Source organism: Oreochromis aureus, linkage group 22 (assembly GCF_013358895.1).
Source record: "Oreochromis aureus strain Israel breed Guangdong linkage group 22, ZZ_aureus, whole genome shotgun sequence".
NCBI lineage: Eukaryota > Metazoa > Chordata > Actinopteri > Cichliformes > Cichlidae > Oreochromis > Oreochromis aureus.
The window spans coordinates 38,284,777-38,308,031 of NC_052962.1; the positions used below are offsets into that span (position 1 = coordinate 38,284,777).

General features: G+C 41.8%; 1 protein-coding gene across 1 annotated transcript in view; it reads left to right on the forward strand.

Annotated features, from left to right (window-relative positions):
• Nucleotides 1-23,255, forward strand: part of LOC116317240 (collagen alpha-1(XIV) chain-like) — a 159,299-nt gene that overhangs the window by 10,409 nt on the left and 125,635 nt on the right. Inside the window, exons 3-5 of the mRNA XM_039605355.1 lie at nucleotides 38-154; nucleotides 9,763-9,906; nucleotides 11,272-11,355. Coding sequence (XP_039461289.1) covers nucleotides 38-154; nucleotides 9,763-9,906; nucleotides 11,272-11,355 — 345 coding nt within the window. The remainder of the gene's footprint in view (nucleotides 1-37; nucleotides 155-9,762; nucleotides 9,907-11,271; nucleotides 11,356-23,255) is intronic.

The following is a 23,255-nucleotide window of genomic DNA, read 5'->3' on the forward strand; positions in this document are numbered from 1 at the left end:
ATTGTGTAAAGCTGTGTATTGTTTTTTTTATGTCTAGTTTCATCACCAAGAAGGCTTCGCACCAAAGTCCTGAGCCCCACCAAGCTGCACGTGTCTTGGAAAGAACCCAAAGGACAGTTTGAAAGCTACAAAGTCGTTTACACCACACGGCCAGGTAAGATCCAGAACTGATCGTCTTTGCCTAGACTGTCTCCACCTGTTATTAATAGCTTCATCATTAGAAAAAAGGGAAATTGGTTTGGGTCTGATGGTGACTTTCACATTTAGTTGTGTTTAGCAATCAGCAGAGATTTAAAGCTTTGGCCACCGCCGGAGGCTGCTTACAAAGTCACACACATTTTATTTTCCTGCCACAGTGGGGTTTGACAGATTCACCATGTTAGTTTAAGATAATGGCTGTGCTGTGATTTTGTTAACAATCGCTTGCGGAGCCACAGAATGCGTCTTTTGTCTCTCGGCCCCCGCCGTGAGCTGCTCGCTGCTCTCGCGCTGGCTGAGCAGCCGGCGCAGAGAGAAATCTCTCCCTGTGCTGACCTCCGGTGTGGCGCAGCGTGGCCCGTAAACTTTTCTCTACACTTCTCCTGACGGGAAAGTTGCGATACCTAGTGAGAAATTTGCTAAGTTGGGAGAGATGGAGTGATCTGAAGTGTGACATGACGACTGCTGTGAGAGCGGGACATCAGACTCCCAGACTGAAGATTTTTCTGCAGCTTTGTCTACCACGTGCTTCATCATTTGTAATAATAAAACAACAGTAATAAACTAGCAAATCATTTGAACATGACAATCCCACACCACACGCCACAGATGGAGCGCTTTCAGGCTTCACCTTCGCTCAGAGCTGCTGCAGAAACCTTCCAGTTTAGACTTGATTTGTCCGGGAAATTTGACGAGGAATTCGCAATCTTCTCTGCACGCTCCTGCCTGGTGTTCACACAGCTGCCCTCAGTCACACCTGAAAGCTGAGCAGTCCCACCTCTGTGATGGATTGGTTGTCTCGTGCTTTGCTCAAGGGTCCCTCAGCAGTGATTGCTGCAGGAAGGCGTGTCATTAAAGACCAATCACTGTGAGCAGAAGCAGTAAAAAGCTGCACCAGTTTTGTTCTAATATGACAAAAAAGTGCTCTGAAATGAAAAACAGATGCAGATTAATGCATCTGCAAATTAATATGGATAATGTCTTTTCATAAATCATGTTTTAACAATGCAGTATTTGTCTTTTGCTTGTGGGACAAAAAATTCTAGTTATGCACGACGGAGCACAGCAGTTGAACTTCTTCCCCTGAGGGGAAACAAATCGACCTTTTTATGCGGTTTTCGCTTGCATGCTGGTTCATAACTCACTGTGCAGAGAGACACGTAACCACACACAGGATCTGATACAACTGATACTGGAGCTGTTCGTGTGCCCAGTGTGGTAGCCTGTGGTTGATTGCGGCTGACATTTTATTGATTTATTGATTAAGGCTTTGACGAGTTTGGCTTTTACGGCTCTGTAAAACGACGTGCAGCTGAACGCTGGTACGGCAAAGCTTTGGCTGAATCTGAAGTTTTATTGATGACAGTGGAATTTATTTTGTATCCAGTTCAGCTGTATGTGTGTGTACGTAAGTGAAGACTTCCCCACAGCAGCACTGTGCACCTCACATCCTCAGTAGTCGGTAAAAGGAGGAAGATTTATTTATTTATTTATTCTGTTCTTTTTAAAAATTACTTCGTTTCGAATAAATTTGTAGAATTTCACTCACAAAACTGGAGCGCAGACGTCTCGGACGGTCTGTTCGGTCAGTCAGGAGCTACAGCTCAGCAACTCATTGCTTTATGTTGTATCAGACTGTAGCATGCTGATTTCTGTTGAAGACAAGTGACCAACACTGCTGAACTCACATAGTTTTCAGGGGAGTACATGGTGATGTGGGACACTACATGTAAGTGTCCTTGGAAGTATTTGAATAGAGACGCACTGAAATTAATATATTTATTTATTTATTTATAGTCAGTATGCACAAATGGAGTTGATAAATGAGAGTTTCCAGGACGACTCTGAAGTTGACTCGATGAGGATTTGTTTAAAGGGCAAGCCTGCATACGTTTTATCCAGGTGCACCTAATTAACTGGTAGCTGACTGTAAACTGGCACTATACTTACTTGGCTCTCACAGACTCTGTCATCCTGATGCAGCTTTTAAAATCAAAAGCTCTGCACTTCTTTTTTTATCTGAATTCCTTGAATCATGGAGCGTATGCTGTTTTTATTGCTTTTACACTTTAAAGGAAGGAATTCTTTGTCGCACGCTGACTGTAATTACAGCTGTAAAATGATGAGGTGTATATAGTTGTTGTATATAGTTCCTAAGCTACATTGTGATTATATGCATGAGTGGTATTACTCAGTTTCAAACTTGTGGCCAAAGCTTTTCAATCACTGTTAGTGGAAGCAGGTGCACTGCAGACATCTTTACTGTCGGTTTATATCCATGCAAAGCTTGAAAGCCTTGAATTTGAGTCATACTGTTGTTTGCAAGTGTTATTAGTTTATAAACTACGTAACATGTCATAAAGAGACTTTTATTTGGATGATATATGAGCCGTGTCAGCATCTTGGGAATGCATTTTATTTAAAATATATGATTCAATTTCTCCATAAACAATAAATTCTGGAAATTCTTTAAAAGACATAACAGTTTGGATCCCAGTGTGAGAGAAGATGAATGCTGGGTTTATTTTTAGAGTTGTTCCAGGTTTTTCTACCAACAAGTGTTAAATATAAAACTGCTTCGTGGGCATTCATCTGTCTAAATGAGAGAAGTTGTTTTATTTTCATCATTACAAAAATCACTTTGATTCAAAGCTTGTACGTCTAATTTAACACTGCTCAGCTCTCTTCAGAGTGCTGCCAAATAAATGCCAACACTTCCTCTGATTCAGGTTAATTTTAGGTGTGTCTCATTTGGTGGGGAGGATAAAAATGGATTAAGAAATGGAGAACACGAAGCCCTAATTAGAGAGACTGTGTGTGTGTGTGTGTGTGTGTGTGTGTGTGTGTGTGTGTGTGTGTGTGAGCATGCTGAACTTGGAGAACAACAGTGTGTTTTCCCAGGTGAACTGCAAAAAATGCTGTAAAAACTGGAACAGATTTGTGAACTCTTCTGTTGTTTCATTGTTATGATGAAAGTCAGCTGAAACACCCAGTTTGGAATCAGCTGCCACCAAACCAGTCAGCTTCAGGGATATTGAGTGGGTGTCCAGAGCTGAGAGGCAACATTTTTCTTAGAATTTCTTTACTTTTGCCGTTTCTCATCTGTCGTCTCGATGGATATTCTTTCCTCTGAGGGAGACATCAGGGTAAAAAGGGATATTTTATTGCAGTGGGAAAAGGTGCTGCTTTTAAAACTGTCAGCCCGTCCCCAAGTCCTGTTTCCGTTATGATGGAGAGTTACAAGGATTCGTTCAGTAACAGCACAGTTAAAATGTTCCCAAAGCACGTGTGGGCAGCATGAGGCGTCCTTCAGAGCATTTGTGAAGACATTATCAGAAAAGCTGTTTGGACGGGTTCTCAGCAGAGGAGAAAAATAGCTCCTACTCTTCGTCTCAGTGAAGTAGCACCTAAATGTACTAAAATCATAGTGCATGCATAACCAAATATAAATGGCAAAGAGTTGGTGGTAGTTGGGGCTACCTGTCAAAGCTACAGAAACTTCCTACAAACTTGGTCTTATTTCCAAAAGAATGTTGAATGTGTTCTCAGTGAGACGGATGGAGCATATCTATAAGGCCAAAGATGCCACTGACTTAATTTCCAATATGCAGTTCAAATAGATTCAATGCTTTTCACAGTTCAGTTCAACACAACATAAATAAGAAACCATTTTCTTCTATGAGGAACAACTCTGCAAATATTGAACAGAACTCGAGCCGTCAGGTAACGAATGTTGAATAACAGATTCTGGGAGGGGCAGACATCTGATCGGGTGGAGGTGGGGAGAAAACAAAGGCGTGGAGAGATTACGGTCAACAAACATGAAATGCATGTATGGTAAATGGTTCTTATGTAGATCTGCTCTCCTTGAGCACTCGAAGTACTTATACAACATGTCTCAGTCGCACTCCAATGGACGCATCGGAGATCTCGGATTTCAGTAGCCAAGGACACTTTAGCATCAAACCACCAACCTTCCCATTAGTAGATGACCTCCTCCATCTCCTGAGCTAGAGCCATCCCTGAAAAGTGAAGTAGCAAGAAACCCAAACAGTGTTTTGTATCATGCTGATCTCGGGTCTTTAATCATATGTTTAATGTTCAGAATATTGAATATTTTGGCCTTTTTTTACCTATTGAGAATGTTTAAGTAGTGTTTTGACACTTTATGAGAGAAAAAGCTTCCATGGGTTTGAACCTTTGTTTCTCGAGTTATCTCACTGCCTGATGCACAAGTCGACTGTAGCCTTGATTTTGAAGGTGAAGTCAACCTGCTCGTGTTGCTGTCAGCCAATGGCTAAGTAAACCTGTAGCTTTTGGTGTGGCTTGAATGTCTATTTGATCATAGTAATAGAGAAAAAGTCAGATAAGGTGCAGTACGCACGGGCAGCTTTCCCCTGACACTCTAAGGTAGAATCGGGCGGATGGAGGGAATGACACAGGAATACAAATGGAGCGAGATACTAGAAGCCAGGATGGAGGGTAGAGCTGGAGAGGCAGGAAGAGAGAGCAAATGGAAAGAAGGATGTTGGATATAAAACTGAAAAGAAGCAGATCCAGAAAAAATCTCTGTAGCTCCTGTCAAAGAAAGAAAAACATGTTCATAACGTGTTTCTCTTTTTGTTTGTATTTTCAGACCATGGCTCTGTTTCCATTTGGTGATTAAACCGAAGGCTTACTTACTGTTGTGCATCGTTCTTGTGGCGCTGCATGAAGGGTTGGGCAGTACGCACACAATCCTGTTCTGGAAAGCAATTCAAAATCACCTAATTGGAATTTGTTTTAAGCTGCAAAAAACTGCAAGCCAAAGGGCCAAAATGAAGAAGTCCGATGAAAGACACCTGGCAGACTCTTAATGAACCAAACAGAGACGGGAATAATGCATCCTGTTACACGATCAGGGTGCACAGCCCGTGGTGTGTGGATGGGAAAAATGGAAACTTGCTGGTAGATGACTAGCAGGAAGCAATCCCAGAGCAGGGGCTTGGTAATGCAGAAATTAGTTGTAAACAGGAATGTAGACAAAGTGTAGACACTTTTTTAAAATTAATGTTAAACAACAGAGTATAAGCATGTAACAAGCCCTGTGATCGACATAAAAGTGAAATAATAAAGGTACTGGAAGGCTAGGTGCACAGCATGATAGAGGTGGCAAAGTAAAGACTGTATGGGAGGCTGAACAGAGGAAGAAGAAAGCCAGGAGAGGTGGAGGTGGAGGTGGAGTGAAATATTCTGTTGCTCGACTTCAGGTCACCACAGGAAGGTGAGGAAGAGAGTTTAGGCTGATGAGCATCAGGGGTGATCTGTGACAATAGGATAGCAGCAAGAGTGGAAGGGAAGACTGACAAGATAGTAGTGGGACCTGCAGTGATGCATTGTTTGGTGACTGTGGCACTGCAAAAAAAGACAGGAGACCAAGCTGGAAGAGATGAAGATTTTTCGTAAGATTTTCACTGGAAGTGACCAGAATGGACGAGATCAGAAAGCAGTGCGTCAGAGGAACAGCTCAGTTTGAGTGATTTGGAGATGAAGCCAAAGAGGCATGCGTGAGATGGTTTGGGCATGTGCAGAGGAGGGATAGTGGGTATGTTGGACAAAGGATGCTCCAGTGATGGAGCTGCCAGGCAGGAGGAGGAGAAGAAGGAAGCAGAGAGAAGATTCGAGGATGGAGTGAAGGAGAACACGAAGAGCTTTGGTCTGACCGAGGAGGATGAGATGTCGGCGGCCCCTATAGCAACCATGAGAAAGAAATGATTCTAAAAGTCCTGCGAGTTAGTAGGTGTGTGTTCCTGGTTACTTATTCACTGAGCTCAATTATCAAAGAGGCAGACGACTAAATTAGACAAAACAGCCAAACGGCGATGGGCAGCCACAGACCTCCCGCCCCACTCTTATATATGATAACATAGAAACACAAGTTCCCTTTAAGCACAGACAGGCCTTTCTCATTTCTCACACATTGTGCTGTAGGCCGAGGATGCTTTCAGCTTCTCAGTCGTGAACACTGCAGCCTCACAAGCTTCATGGCTTTTTATACAGTCTTACGGGTTTCCAAATAGCCTTGACATTTTACCAGAGCATGATGCCCTTATTTCTGAAATGTGCTCACACAGGCTCGCTTTGCAACATGTTGCCTAAGGAAGTGCTTAGTTTTGAAGAAAAGGATAAAAATTATTTCTAAAAAGTAACTGAAAGTGCAGGGATGACTGAGTGCCTTCTGGGCTCAGTGCAGGAAGCAAATGACGGGAACGATCATCTTCACGCCGCAGGCCGCCGGTGTCGGTGCGAGGGTAATGAAGGTGGAAAAGCAGCGACTGAGCAGCAGTTAATTTTCTTAATCAGCAGGGATGTTTTTGTAGAGCTCTGCCGAATGGTTTTCATCAGGCTCGTCTATTCCTGGTTGAGCCCAAGACTCGAGTCATTTACCTTTTTACTTCCAAAATGTGAAACAAACCAGTTATTATTTAACTGAATTCAAATGTCTTCAAGGTTGAAGATGCTGTTTTTGTCAGTCAAAAGTTCAAGGAAGCAGTTGCTATTGAAAAAGCGCCGTATCGTGTTGGTTTTTGCTGTCAGTCAATTTGAAGGAGCAGCTGCTGCAGAAGAAATTAGATTTGGTAACTGACAGTTTAAGATTTATGAATCCCGACGGGAACATTTGTTCTCCAGCAGCAGGAAAAGTACGAGAAATGAACAGAAGGAAAAGTGGCTAATTTTAATTAAGCCTCATTAAAAAAAGGCAAAGAAAGAATAAGCACTTTTCTTACATCACAAATTCTTAAACTAATTAGCATGTGCTACTCTGATGATCTTGGACTGCTCAGTAAATATCCGATAGTCTCTCTCAAGCCAGGAAGCAAAAACCTACACTGCACAGTCAATTTGCAAACTGCTGACTTCTGCCAAAACTTTCTCCTGCTGCTACAGCAAAGCGCGTTTGGCAGAATCGGATGCTAAACACATACTCTTTATTTGATTTTTATTTACAGTCTGTTACATTTTTGCTCACATCCTCGGTTTACACTTCTCCCCTCAGCTTTTGAAGCCAGCGGCTTCTCAATATTTCTTGGGCAATTTAAGAGATCGTTTTAGCATATTTTGAGAATGCACAGCGGTGTGTGGCAGGTGTGCACGCTTCACACATGTAATGACGGCCGAGAGACGCTGAACTCAAAGAGTTCAACACGGGGTCAATGGCAATCTCATCACACCAGCATCTTCATCAGAAGTCATCTGCTTGTGTAAAGTGTCCTTGAACAGCCCCAATTTGTTCAAGCACATTAAATACTCGAGATTCAGTAAAGGACCAACAGACGTTACGCTCTTAAAACTGATATCACTCAAAGTTAAAAAGAGTCCCACTTGGTGCGGCTGCTTGATCATCTGCCCTCGAGTAAGACACTCATGTGTATGTGAACAGAAGCAAGTCTGTGAAGCCTCGACTAAAAGCCTGCATGAATTATATGTTCTGCTCTGCAGATTTACTAAATGATTGACCTTTTTGACAAAATTCATTGTTAATCTGATAATAAAAAGTGAAAGTCAGAGGGTAAATGCAAAGCTTCAGCATGGGAGTCGTTACAGGTAACATTTTGAACTGCAATTCATTTTTGTAAAAAATTAAAAAATATATAATGTAATATAAAATATATAATCCTTCATAAAGCAATAACCTTTATGCATTCTTGTTAACGCGGACCAGCACACATTTTTGTGCATTGTAAAGCTAATATTACACAAGCATTGCTGTACAAGGATGAGCCAAAAATAGGAAAAAGTAGCTTTGACCCCACAGATGCAGTTCACAGATCTGAAAGCGTTTGCTCAAGGCTTTTTCACCGGTTAGTTTCAGCACAGCTGAACAGACGATTATTCATGCAGCTGCAGATATTTGTCTGCCCTGTGCGTGAGTCACAGGTTAAACTGCCTTCATGGCCAAAAGGAGCCCAGAATATTGTAGCGGTGCAACAGTGCTGGTGCCAAGTCAACTCAGTGGTTTGTAAAATTTGGAAGTAGAGAAAACTGAACAACATGAGGTTGTTTTTTAGTCGTGAATTTATCAGTCCAGAAATTCACATCTATTTTTTCTTTTTACTTAATCATCTGTGATGACCTCATCATAGAACAAATTACAGCTGTTACACAAATGAAATTTACTTTTAAGCTTAGCCGTAGTCTTTGCCCTGTCAGGCTCTTTCTGCATACACCTGTATTTATATCGGGCTGTGTGTTGTATTACCAGCTGTGTCCATGAACATGTTAAATGTAAAAAGAAATGTAAAGAAACCCCAAACAAACCATTATTTATAATGCACATCTGAAACACACATACTGTGGATGGATATTTAGCCTGAAAGTTTAATTTCAGACATTAAAAATAAAAGTTTTGATGTCCAAGTTTTAAAGCTCTGCATAGATCTTTATGCTCCTGAACAGGCGTGTGTTGAATTTACTACATAATTACATGGAAATTACTGAAGTTGTACAATCTCTGCAAAGTGATTGTCACACTACGAGGGAGGCAGGCACTGAAAATTATTCTGCCAAATCTACTTTAATTGTAAGGTGAGAGTTACAATAGAAAGAAAATGAAAGGTAATGAAGCGTTTTTTGTATTTCAATTAGTTTTTGTGCAGCAGAGTGAGGTCTTTGTTCAGCAGTCTTACTAAAGACACTCGACACAACACAGAATCCTCCTGAAATTCCCGATAATATACTTTCTCTGTGTGACCGACGGTCTTGTTGTCCGAAATGACACTGAATTTTTTTCTTGACACTAAAAAGGTCAAACAAAGCCAGATTTCTATTGCCATGCAGTCCGACCGTCCACCTGTGTGAGGTGATTTATTGATTTAGGTATGTTTTATCTTCACTGGTTTAAACACAGCCTTAAAATTCAGGTTGTGTCGTGTTGTGAAATAAGCAGAGTCCTGCAGGATGAGCTCGTACCCTCGCCGACTGAGAGCTGCACAGACATCCTGTCCTCACAGTGTTTGTGGATGCTATCACTGTTGAATTAACCCCATTTCTGTGGCAGCTGTTTGGACCTGTTTACGACTGATTTTATAAATCTTGGCATATCTTTGGCTTAACCCTCATGTCAACAATGCTCTCTCTATTAAAACGACTGGCTAACACCCTGCCTATTCTGAAGTAAATGGTCTATGTTGCCCTACAGTAGGTTTTAGACAATGAAAGTCATGTATGAAAGAAGATTTGCAACTGAGCTCGTTAACTCGTCAGGAAAATGTTTACTGAGATGAGACTTGAGTCATTTTCTCATAGACCTCTGTATTGTTTCGTCAACAGAAGAGTCGCCTCATGGAGGCCGTTTATAACAGCTGCAGCTTAAAGAAACTTAACTGAAACTTTGGCTTCACTTCTCCGATCCAGAGGCTGGGTCGGTTTTTATCATACAGTCTATCCGTTGACTTGAATGCATGTGGGGCTGAGGTTTAATATGCAAACTGAAACAATGAGAAAGGACCGCACACCCGCAGTGTGGGGTGTGTGTGTCTTGCTTGTAATTATCAGTCTTGAGTGTTTGTGGTTTTTCTTTAACAGGTGGAGAGCAGAAGGTGGTTCAGGCTTCAAAGCAGGAAGCAAAACTGGTCATCGAGGACTTTGATCCTTCTAAAACTTACAACTTTAAGATCATTGCAGTCCACGAGGGGCAGGAGAGCAAACCTCTTCAGGGCAAACATGAAGGTAAGAGACTGACTCCACTCATCAGTAAATCTGTTGCTTCAGGAATCCTCCAGCTGATTTCTGATTGGACAGTTTGATTGATGTAATTGGAGTTGTAAAATTAAGAGAACTGAAACGTTCCGAAACGTTGAACGTCGCAGTCGCACCGAATCAGACACAAAACTGCCTCGGAGTTGATTACACTGTGACACCAAATTGCACTTTTGGCTCCAATCAGTGATGTCACAGCAGGTGCTTTCCATCAGCTGTGATTGGCAGAATACCTGCTGTGACATCACTGATTGGGGTGTGGCCACAAGAGCACACTTTACAGTTCAAAACACTACAGACCAGTGCAGCAGCTCTCGTGTAATCTTGTGTTGTGAACATGATGAAAACACGTGTGCCCCGAACCCGACCTCCTTTGTTCTGTAAGAACGTCTTATATGTTATTTAAGCTGCATCGTTGGATCCCGAAAGGTTCTGTTCATCTGGACGTAGCGTTATTGTTGGAAGACGAGAGCAAAGCAGCGAAGAATTCAAATAGCCGCCTCATCTCAGTGTTTCGGTTTTGAATACAGAGCTGAGTGTTTACTTAGTTTCAGTCATTGACATTCAGCGACCTGCTGGTATTTACTTGCTTTCATGCTGTGCTTTAGGAAAACAACGCTTTTAAACCTGATGCTGAATGTACATATCCACAGGTGCTGAGTGTTTCCAGGATTCATGTCAGGCTACAAAAGCCCTTTTGACTCAGCATTTAGAATAGTTATATAACTGTGTCCTGATGTCTTCGATTCACAGCTCTGACTAATGTTCTGTTGTTGCACTGAAACTCTGATGTGCTGTGTTTGGTTTTCACCGGTGGTGATGTTGCTCATTATAACCAAACTCTACCCCACGTCGGACTCGTCTGTCCAGAGAGCATTGCTCGGTCTTGTGGGTTGTTCAGATGCAGCTTTGCAAATGTGGCGTGTTCTTTTAGAGAGAACCGGCTTTCTCTTGGGAACCCTTCCCGACAGGCCATGACCTGTTCAGTCTTTTTCTAATTGTGCTGTCATGAACATTTAACATGCTAGCTGAGAACCTTAGAGTCTGACATGTAGCTCTCAGTTTCTCTGAGCATTTTGCAGCCTGACCTTGGGTTGAATGTAATAAAATGTCCACGCCTGAGGAAGCACACAGCTGGATGCTCCAGACAAGCAAACCTCTGCTTTTATAGAGGAGCTCACACCTGCTGATTATCAGATAAACACTTGCATTTGAATGACTGGCTGCTGCGAAGGTTGTGTGTATTATTTAACACATGTTGTCATATGTCGACGCACACATCGAGTCCTACCATTCGTTAATGTTGTTTTTTGCATCATGTGTTATTTCTTCCAGCTCAGCAATCGGCTGTTGAAATGGCTCCATCCCAAGGGAGAAAAAACAGCAGCGTCACACAGGAGAACAATGAGATCTCAGAAGGTAAGGTCTTCAGCAGGGAGACGGGAGATGACCCAGGTGAACAGACACAGTGAAATGATAAAGATACAGCCGTCTGCTGAAAGTCTCGAGTAAGGTGCAGTGACAGAAGATGATTCGCTGAAATACTGTTACAGGAAGACAACCTGCCGTTCCTCAAGAACAAGTTTGAAGAAGAGCAGTTTTCAAAGTATCTTGTAACAGATTCAGGATCAAGATTTCATATCAATGGAAGATGTCGTCTCCGACCTTTTACATCGCAGCTGCTCCTCTTCTGGCAGTTTTAAACTGATTTCATGCAGGAAGCTTTCGTTTTTAGTAGCTGAAGATTTTGACTGAGAACAAAGACCGACTGACACAACAGCAGGTAAGTGTGAAGCTGCAGAGGGCTCTGATTTTTGCCACAGTGGTGCTGTGGCTGAGTCACCGGATAAATCCTGATCCGTCCGTTTCACCGACACCGCCGTTTCACGATGTGTCAAGATTACTGTTCTGTGAATGTAATACTTCTGCAAATTGCACAGTGATTGTCAGTGAGACATACCCAAGGAAATGGAGGGAAAGGAAATGAAATGGCACAAAAATGGGAATTTAAGCAAGAGCCTCCAACAAACAGGAAATGAATGGAGAGAGGAGTGCGGTAAACAAGCCAATTGTAATTTTTGGTAAGTGGCGCATGCTGAGGCAAACAATCAGATGCCACAAAAAGGAAAAAATCTTTAATTTCTTTATGTACAGCAAAATGCAGGAAACTCAGTTTTGTTAGAGCTGTAATTTAAATTTCTACCTCAGAATATATCAGAACTGTTCTTCAAATCTTTTTCTCATTTTGAAAATGTGTTTGTATTCCTGCTGTATTGTGATGAAATAATGAGTATCTTTTCTTTTCTTTTTCCTGTGAGTGCTATGCTGTGAATGTGTTTAGCACAATGAAGTCGACAAAATATAATAGGACTGCAAAAATGGAAAAAGTCTGCACACTAGTTGGATCAAATGTAACAGAAAGCCTATGTGTGTGTGTGTGTGTGTGTGTGTGTATATATATATATATATATATATATATATATATATATATATTATTATTTTTGTATTTATTTTTTGGGGATCTGACACAAAAAATAGAAACAAAATGTGTGGATGTGTGAACGCTGCTAAACAACAGATGCAATAAACCTATTTTCAGTGGAACTCGGTGAGCATTGTTCTTTAAATCCTGCAGAATCTCTTCTTTGCTGTGAAACCTGATATTTTGCTGTGTTCCTTTGCAGCTTTTCAAAATGTGATTTGAACATTTGTGCGATTGGTTTTGTGTTTTGAAGACCTGAACTGAAGGAATGGTGTTAATGATGGTGGGGTGAGACTTGTGGCAGCCGGTTAGACACCAGTTTAAAACCCAAATTACAGCTTTTGCTTTCAGAGTTGTAACAATGGAGAAAAACACTTGACGTTTCTTTCTTTATCTTTCTTTTCTTTTTTTTTTGGACAGTTAAATCTATGCTTAACCACTTTGTGCATTTTATCTCTGTCACATTTTTTGGAGCAGGTAAAACTGAATCTGTACAGAAGAAGGAAAAATAATTTGCAACGAGCTCTAACTTTATTACTTCATCCTTTTCCATGAATTCATCTGCAGGACTTTTTATTCTTCCCTCAGCACTGTCAGGAAAGCTTTGCTGAACTCTTTGTTGTTTTTTGGGGTTTTGTCTAAGGTTTAATGCAGTTCTTGGTTTTCTCATCTTGTAACTCGTGTTGTTTGAGAATTATAGATTAAGACTTGAGAAGATCTTAATCGTTCTCATGGAGAATTTAAACTGATGCAGCAGCACATGCAAGGGTTTAACATCTGATGCTGATTGTCATACACCCACGTTTAGTACCACAGAATTAAAAGCTCGGTGTTATTAAGGGTTTACAGCCACTATTGTTGGTTTGTTTGTTACAGACCATGAAAAGAGGAAAAGGTGTTAAAACTGCTGTAGCTTACAGCGCTGCTGTTGTGCCAATTTCTGTTCAGCATGATTCACACAATACTGGTTTATCTCATACGAGCCCTCCCAGTTCATCCTCTACCTGAGGCCGCTGTTCTTACACCCCGGGCTGTAGCTGCTGTCTGTGTAATGACCACTCAGTGAGTCTTCACTCAAACTGTGCTCAAGGTCAAATTTGTTGTTTTGTTGTGAACTGTGATGGATTGTGAGTCAGAAGAGCTGCACAAAAAAGGGAAAGTGTAATATTTATGCTGTAAATTAAACCACTGAGGTTATTGGGACATTTAGGCTCTGAAAGATGGGAAATCAGTGAGGACAGCTGCTTCAACACTTGGACAGTATGCTGGTTAAAGTGATCATGTGATGCAAATGTGACTGATGTAAAGCGTGAGAACCCTTGTTGTTTGGCAGGTGACTTTGTAGACTGTGACTGTTCTGTGAAGTTAGTGATACGTGGAGATGGTGAGGAACAAAGATGTTAAGTACAGCCAACAAATTGCTTTTCTCAGATTACTTAGTGCTGCGAAATTGTGATTCTTCATTTTCGTCTTTCTGCATCCGTCATGTTGCCAGTTTGAATTCTCACCTCATCCTTATGTTAAAATAAGATGGGAGAGAAGAGTTACTGTAATTCATACGGTGTTTTGGAAAGTGTGTCACATTATTCCACGAGCAGTCGGGTTGATGCAGGTTCTCGTTTGTGTGTTTTTGGCTTTACTCTTTTTCTTTCTGTATCTCACCTACGACCTCTTTCTCTTTGTCAGCTTCTCCTGCAGTTTACCATCAGTAGGAGCTCTCAGTGGAGGAGGCAGGCCATTAGTATAGGAGTGAGAGTGAGGTGGGAGTAAGTAGAGTAAGAGTCGATGGTGTTTGCCAAAGATGCCATGGTGCAGCATGTCCTCGGGTCCGGCAAGAGTAGTTACTGTTTGGGTCATTAAAGGAAGTTACAGTTACAGTTTTGTTAATTTATGCAACTACAAAATTTACCAAGCGATTGTAGCGAGGAGCAAACTGAGGTGATCGAAGTGATCCGTGTTCTAATCCTCACCTGTGGTCAGTGAGAAAAGGTCATCACAGGTACCAGCAGCAAATATGAGTCTGCAGGGTGGTAGGATAGAGAGGCTGACAACAAAGATGCTGAACGAGCGAACCAGCTGTGGTGGTTCGGGCATCTGATGTCCCGGGTGCTTCCCAATGGAGACCCAGGGTTAGGAGAAGCTGTGTCCTGCCAAGCTGGGAACACCACAGAATTCCCTATAAAACACTGAAAAACATTGCTGGGAAAGAAGCTGTCTGGAGTATCCTGCTTAACCTCGCAATTCAACACGGCTTCAGATACACAGAAGAAATTAAAGCTCAAAGTAGCAGAAAACAGGCAGAAAAGTCCAAATGCGTCTGGTTTATGTGCAAATGAAATGCTAACAATCATTCTGACCTTTTAAATTTGACTTAATGAGTCACTTATCACAATTAAATCAATTAAGCTTCTGTCAGCATAAAAACGTCTTTTAAGCATTAAGTGCAGCCTGGCTGTTTTGTCTGTTTATGTATGCTTACTAAGAGCTGCAAGCCAGACTCATGAATACAAACACTGACAAACCAACTCTACATTTATATGCCATCAGTCTTTATGCTCATTTGATCATTTGTAATAGTTGGGTTTGTTTTTTCTGGTAATGAGTGAGAGTTTACATAAACCTGCAGTGAACGCACTTTCCCCAAAACTTCCTTCATGTAGTCCTCCTCCACTCTCACCTCTTATAATCACTTATCTGATTTAAGTCCCAGCAGAAATGAGCAAATTAAACTGATCATTCTTTCTCTTCTAGTACAGTCGCTGTCACAGTTTCATGTTTTAGTGCAGTTTAAGGTTGCTGGGAGCTGTGAATTTATTACTTCTGAATATATTTTCCAGTTTTTTGATAAGAGCTCAGCTTTTTCTCTTAAAACCAAAATGTCTGAGCTGGTGGAAATGTTTGTTTTTGTCTTCTGTGTCGATTTAAATTTCTCAGGATTTTTATGGTTGATCGTCTCAATGAAATGGCACATCTGCTGACTGCGAGGCGACTTTTATAGTCAGTAGATGCTGCTAATACGCCTAATATAACTGACATTTGTGTGTCGTCATGGTGAAGTGCCCTCAGTGCTGATCCTATCTAGTCTACTTTTTATCAAACTGGGTAGAATCAGCAGCTTCTCAGCATCATACTGCACTCTGGTTTTGACCTTTTTAATTCAGTTCCTTTACATTTTCTTTGTTATATGATCAAACTCAGGTTTATTCCAGGCAGATCAACAGTTCACAGTGTCATCAGCTCCACATCCACCCGGCAAATTTCAGTATTTAAGTTGCTTTACCCCAGTCGCAGCCACTAAACATCTGCAGCCAACTGCCAACCCACTTCCACTCCAGCTCCTTCTTTCTGTGCTGTTAACAACTTAACGTCATGTCTGCTCTCACTCGTTCTCTGTGGGTGTCTTGTTGCTGGTCTAACTCAGCCTTTGCATGTATGGACATGGAAGGATGAGGTGGTGGAGGTCGGGGGTGGTCAGATGGAGTTTGTAGTTTTAATCCTGCATAAAATGTAAGACTCAGTCATCCTTTGGTTCAGTGCTTGTGTAACAGACCTACTTGACCCATATTTAAATACTGATTGTTTGAATGTTTTCCATGTCTTCATGTAATTCTCCTGATTTATCTTTTATTTTATTCATTATTTAATGTCAAAGGACTTTTTTTAGCATCTTTAGTTCATAGAAACGATAGGATAGTGGGGCTGCTTTCAGAATTAGTAGGTATTTATCAATTGAATTCATCCAACATGCACTAAAACATAAATCAATATTTGTTGTATTTCTCAAGGTGCTTGGCAGGTAAGCTGTTCATCATCTTGGAGAGCGTACTTCAGTGCTTCTGTGGGTTTAGTCTGTCTCCATGTCCTCCGTCTCTTCATGTAGTTCCAGACTCCATGATGTTGAGATCAGGGCTCTGTGGGGGCCAGACCATCTGTTGCAGGGCTTCTTGTTGTTTTTGTCACTGCAAGTTTGTTTTCCTGCTGCAGAATAAATTTGTACCGGTTAGATGCCTTCTTCTGCTGCTGCAAAACAAATAAGAAACCATAAATCTGAAATGCCGAACATTCAAAGTAAATATTCATAATTAGCCTGTGCGTGTGGCGTTTTGTGGAGTAGTTTGTTTGTGTACATGGACAGGATTTTTGTTTTTTTATGCACAACGTGGCCCGTATCATTTGCATCTTGTTGCACAGCAATATCTGATGCTGGGAGACAACAGTCACTTTGTTTAAAGAGGGACCGATTCCACATTTTGGTGTAGGACAGGTGGTGGTGGAGTAATTCATGAGAACACCAGCCTGCATGATGAAAAATCATGCTTACCCAGTGCAACTGAATGTGCATCTATGAGCTGTGTGATGAGTGGGAGGAGTTTCACTATTGTAAGTGTCACGTGTGATGCCCCCCTCCACAAGAACATGTTGCCCATTAACGCATCTGTACCTGGATTTACTCGGATTTTGTAGAATCAGTCGTGTGTGTCTCTCAGGTGTGTGTCAGGTTTGTGTGTCATCTGCTCTAACTCGCTGTGGGTGGGTGTGGGTGAGGGTGGGGGTTGTGGGGGTAGAGAAGAGCCAAGCGCTGATTAAAAACACTGAGCTTTTTACACGACTCCAAATCACAAACAACTTCTTCACCCCCTCCCTCCAAACTCTCACACAATCCTTGAAAACTCCACAATCATCACCTCCACCTCTCCTTTTCATCAGCCCTCCACTTTTTCTTTGCCGAGTGCTATCTCTGGTGGAGCAGTTATTTCTCTCTCATCTCGTTTTCTCATTACTCTGTTCGATTTCTGGTCCTTTGCCACTTTTTGGCTTATTTTTTTCTTTCTCTTTGTCCCCTCCCTGTTCTCCGTAACCACCCTGTTCTTCTCTTTATATCTGAACTATGACCCTTAATCATCACTGTATCTAGTAAGAGTGCCTCCTTTACAGACATGAAACCCACACCTGTAGTCACCTTTGTAAAAACATGGCCACCAGGCGCAAACAAGCATTCAGAAGCTGAAAACATGGAGCATTTGTTTTCTTCTTCTTTCTGACTGCTGTAATCAATACTGCATAGATATGTATGCTCCCTCTGGTAATTATAATAAAACCTGCAGATCACATTCTCAGTACTGCTCGGTGTACGTATATGGCGACTTCAGTTTCTTGGACTGAAATGTGTGTCCTCTTTTTATTACAGTTTTCCTTCCTCTCTTTTCACCCATCTCGGCACCATTTTTGTTTCCCTCCACCCTTTTCTCCCTCTTTTCCTGCAGCTTCACCTCTCTCTCTCTGGTTCTGCTTTTTCATGCTCACAGCTGACGCTCTCCTCCTTGCCCACACTTGCTGAATACCTCAGCTATAGCCTCACAGGCCTGTTCTTGGGCTCCTGCCTTGTTGCTGATGAGACCTTTAACAGCTGTCTGCTTGCAAGGCTGTCAGTCTGAAGCTTTGGCTGCTTGTTCATCTGCTGGTGTTGTTTTGTAGGTCTTCTCGTCTTCACGCTTGGCTCTGCACGGGTCCCCTAGGTGGTCACAGAACAGGTCTTACTTCCTTCTAAGACTGGCAGCTCTACATGTCTTGGAGGAAAATCGAAACCTTCAGTATTTCGTACTCGGCCCTGTACGCCTCAGCGATTGCCTTAAAGAGTTTGCAGTTGGTCTTTGACAGAAGGTGGTTTCAATTAACTTCACAGCAGAAACAATTATAACAGCGGTTACTAAGAAAACACTTCCTGAAGCACGGCATACTTCTCCGATGTTCACCCATCTAATTCAGATAATAATAATAACACTGAGGTTTCTGTTTGCAATCAAAACCTCAGCAGATATCTGATGCATTAAAAATACACAGCTGCTGTACAGTTGTTATGAATGCAGAAATAAGAGCTATAGTTCTTATTTCATGTTAGTTTTTAAACCAGGCTGTAAATATCCTTCTCTGAGTGACCCTCAGGTGGCCGTTTGAGGAACTGCAGCTTCTTTCCTGAAGGTTTGGGCTTAATTACTCTGAAGAAGGATAATTATAGAAATATCCTTTAAGAGTGAGTTATTATAGTATGGTCCTCATTTCAAGCCTTCCTCGGAGATGGTGGGTTGTTTAATATTGATGGGTTTTTTCCTCTGTATCTTGCAGCCATCGCAGGTTTGTATAAAAGTGATATCCAGCTCTTCTTTCATGGTTGTGAGTAAAAGCGCTCTCACCAAATGCTGACTTTAGAGAAAGCCTCCAGCTATGCACCTTTTTAAAGACACTGAGAATTAAAAGAAAAAAATCTTTTTCTTTTTGAAATAGTCTCTTCTCTGTGTGCAGTGTGTTAGGGAAGCCTCTGAGCATACAGCACGATGAGAAAGCGTTACGTTGACTTTGAGTCTGTTTTTATCAACTTGACCTGCAACAGTTTGTCGGCTTGCCGAGTTTCTGCGTGTCTGAGCTTCCAGGTAATTCCAGCTCATCAGATAAATGTTTTGTGTGCATTTAACTCTCATCTCATCTGTCCTCCGTCGTGTGATGGATGTGGAGTGTAATCTGACACGACCGCGCTATAACTCATCTAATCTGCTGCTTCGGTGTCAGAGCGCCCAGGTGGCACCCACAGGTGTCCCTGCAGGTCAGCACATACATTTCCCCTTTCCTCTTTGTTGCTCTTATAATGCTTTGCAGTATGAGTAGTATTCTACTACTGAAAATAAAACTGTGTTTAAAACATTTTGTAATGATCCCTCTGACGTCTGCTCTTCCTTGCCTGTTCCATGTTGTTCCCTGATGGTTGTTCGGATGCAGCTCAGCCGTCCGCTGTGTAGAAGCAGCATTTAGGTTAATAACATTACATAAAACCATCAGACGGTTTAAATAAATAATGAAGTTACTGCTGCTGTGCATATATTACACGTAGCCTGCGTCACGTGACGGCTGCATCCACTTTCTGTTCGGTCGGTGTAAATCTGAAGAGGAATGAAGAGTTTGGTGAAGCACTGCCTCCCACAATAATCCAGATGCTTTAATGAACTCAGCTCTACTTTATATTCCTGACAGTTGAATTTATTGATTCACTTGCTTTTCTTTTTTGTCTTTTCTTCACTTTAAATGCTGAAAGAAACAAAGATAATACAGACGGGTCAGTATTTGCAGTGAATACAGTCAAATACTGTCAGTTCTGATGGCGTTGCAGGGATAGCTCAGTAGGTAGAGTGGTGGCCCCATGATCGAGAAGGGTGGTGGTTCGAATCCACTGAACGGCTACCCTGAGGTACCCCTGAGCAAGGTACCGTCCCTACACACTGCTGCCCACTGCTTCACTGAGTGGATGGGTTAAATGCAGAGAGGAGTTTCCCCACAGGGATCAATGAAGTATACTTTCTTTCTTTCTTTCTTTCTTTGAGGAGAAAAACTATCTGCAAACACACATTTTTATTATTATTTTATTTACGAGTTGTTAAGTTATTAATTCAGAGGTGTTATTTTGTGAAAGGTGTGATTGTGGTTTGGTCGCGTGGTTTCAGTCTCTTTGCGGCCAAGAAGAGTGTTAAACTTTAGTTGGTGCTGTGTGTCACTGTGACCGGCTCTTGTAGTGATTTCCACGCTTGGCCTGCTGCCACCTTTAGGGTGGTTGTTAAAAGATTTATTACAGCAATGTCCCAGTAACCCCCGAGGCGCACAGAGGGTGGGGATTGTGACAAAACCGATGTCATAGTTCAAACAATATAAGAAACTGAATTCGGGGTCCGTGTGTGAGGACGGCCGTTTATGTTCTAGTAATAATGTGTTCATGGAGTGGAGAACACTCAGCTGCTGTGTTATACTCTACATGTTTTATTGTATAAGCCACAGCACCGTATATTTGTAAGAACCTGTTGTTGTTATTGTCGGTTACATTATAACTAAAATGTCTCGCTTTTTCCTTTTAAGATAAAAATGAGAGTGACCGTGTTCTTATGTTTTCGGCTTTGCCGTCTTTTCCAGTCTTCTGTGAAGTCAAAGTCCTCTAACGCAGCCGTACGGACGCTTGCTTTTCCTCTGACGACCAGACTTGGGCACATTTTTTAGAAACTCTGTTGGTAATTACGGGTGTGCCTTAGCTGTGAAACATCTGTGATAGGTGGCTCCCTCCTGAAAACTGTGTGCACATGTCTCACCTTTATCTCACCTGCAGCAGCCAGGCCAAGTTTTTATGTTGAGGCTCGTCTCCTGTCGAAAGTACCAGGAGGCAGTTACACGTGTGACAGTAAAAGTACTTCTGTCTTCTGAGGACACACAGACAATGAAGCTTTAAGGCACTGATTGAGGGAGCAACGCAGGAGCCTAAACACCGGCCCCGAAACACCTCGGAGCTGTGAGCTGGTGTTTTATCACCAATCTGACAGAACAGCACTCTTTTACTAAAGTGACCAAAACTGAGAACAACCAAACTGTGACATCTGACAGGTACCATAGTTCATGCTGCCACTTCAGCAGCTGCCAGTCGGACTTTGCTTTGCCTGAACATGTGAAAACGAACACATGTCACATGCTGATAATAACATTCTGTTCTGAGCCATGTGCACGCTCTCTTTTTGCTGTCCAGGCTGCCGAGGCCTTTTCTATTCGCTCGCAGAACAAACAGGCTTCACAAACACAGGTACAGTCTTGACACACACCCAGAGATTTCTTTTGAAGAGTGGATAAACAGTATGACTCATGCCAGTTGCCATGGCACAGTTTATTGTCTGAAGGCCCTTATGTTGGCTGCTGGTTGTTAGTTCTTTGCATCATTCTGGGATGGAGAGAAGCGCTTGTGCTTCTACTTTAGTGAATTTCAGACAATTTACACTCTAAATTCTTTAAAGAAAACTAAACTGGTTAAAACTTTCAAACGTGTCTGTGCACTGACTTCTGTGTTTTAACTGTGCTTTTAGATTTTGGCAACAAAGTAGCTGCATGAAAATATACTCTGTCTTTATTATATCAGCCTTATATCCTGATACACTATCTCACTCAATTGGAATCCAAATTATTCACATCCATGGTTCAGTGATCCGGCTGAATGAGCAAACACTGTCATTCTGACTTACATCACTGTCTTGTTGCTTTAGTCTACTCACCTGAGTCTACTCACCTGTCCACAGAATAGTGACAGAAAGGGGTGTGTGTCTGTGTGTGTGTGTGTGTGTGTGTGTGTGTTCCTGCATTCCTTATCTACAGTTTGTGAAGCTAATCTCCTGAAAGGACGGGAGATTAGCAGAAGGGCAAATACCAATAAACCAGATTCAATAAACCATAAATCACACACACAGTACTGCTTACCTTTGTATAAGAAAAATGGCACCTTTTAACTTGGTTTTCGTTCATGCGTGTAGCCATTAGTTCAGTTTGTTTCACTACAGCTACACTGACAATCAAAATGAACTTGCAGAGACTTGAAAGTTTCTGCAGATGAATAATCTGCTCCAGTGTTAAGAAGGACATTTAAGTGCTTGCATCTTAAGCTAGGAGTCCTCACTAGGTATCATAGCAGCGTAGCAGCTAGCAGTTATTGTATGCAAGTTAACTGTTCTCTGTAATGTAAAAAAAGATTTATTTGTGTATATGTGAGATATGATCCAAAGGTTCAGCTATAGCTACACCTCTCCCACAGTTCAGCCTTCCAGTAGCTCATCTGAAATCACAGTTTTGGACTTGTAAGTGATACAAACTGAATCTCCTCCAGTGTGTCAAAGCAACACTCCTAAATCTGAGTTTTTATTTAAGGAATGAGCACAGGCACATTTAATTTACTGCAGTTTACCTCATTTAAGGGTTGTTTCTACCTTAGGCCATCAGATTAGAACCAATCTGTTGACGGTCTCAAAGTGGGGGATGGATTCAGGGTTCACATCCCCCGTTATGCAGAAAAAGACAAAGAAACAACCTCTTGGTCACATTCCTAATGTGATGTGCTGCCTTAAGGCTTGGAAACTGTGCAAACATCAACATTGTCACATCTGAAAACGGTTGTATCCTGGTTAGGCCAAGCTTGACATCTGTTTTCCTCCTAGAGTGAATGGGAGGCAGAGCCTTCAGCTTCTGTGGAACCAGCTTCCAGTTTGGATTCAGGAGACAGACACTATCTCTACTTTCAAGATTAGGCTTCAAACTTTCCTTTTTGCTAAAGCATATAGTTAGGGCTGGACCAGGTGACCCTGAATCCTCCCTTAGTTATGCTGCAATAGGTGTAGGCTGCTGGAGGATTCCCATGATGCATTGAGTTTTTCTTCTTCATTTACTATATTTATACACCTCTCTGCATTTAATCATTTAAGCGTGTCTTTGTCCTGTCTTCCTTCCCTCACCCCAAAACGAGTCGCAGCAGATGGCCCCGCCCCTCCCTGAGCCTGGTTCTTCTGGAGGTTTCTTCCTGTTTAAAGGAGTTTTTCCTTCCCACAGTCACCAAAGCGCTTACTCGTAGGGCGTCATGTGATTGTTGAGATCTTTGATAGTGTTGTAGGGTCTTTGTCTTATAATATAAAGAGCCTTGAAGCAACTGTTGTTGTGATTTGGTGTGATATAAATAAAACTCTGTTTTCTGAAACCATGAATGAAAAAGGACTGCTTTAAAGCAAGCCCAGTGTAGCAGGACAGCAGAAGAGATCCTTGAAGGGAAAATATGTCACAGTTAAAACAATTGTGGATTTGTTAGTGCATCCATCTTCCACAAGCTTTCCTGCATACATCAGCAATGCTAACAAACCTGCACCACTTACAGAAATCTTCTAAGTGTTTGCTTTAAAAATTCAAGTTAAACCTGCATGCTGATAAATGGTGAATGTGGAAGATGCTTGGACAGCAGAATATTTTACTTCAGGAGGCAGATTGGGTGTTTTATGAAATGTGT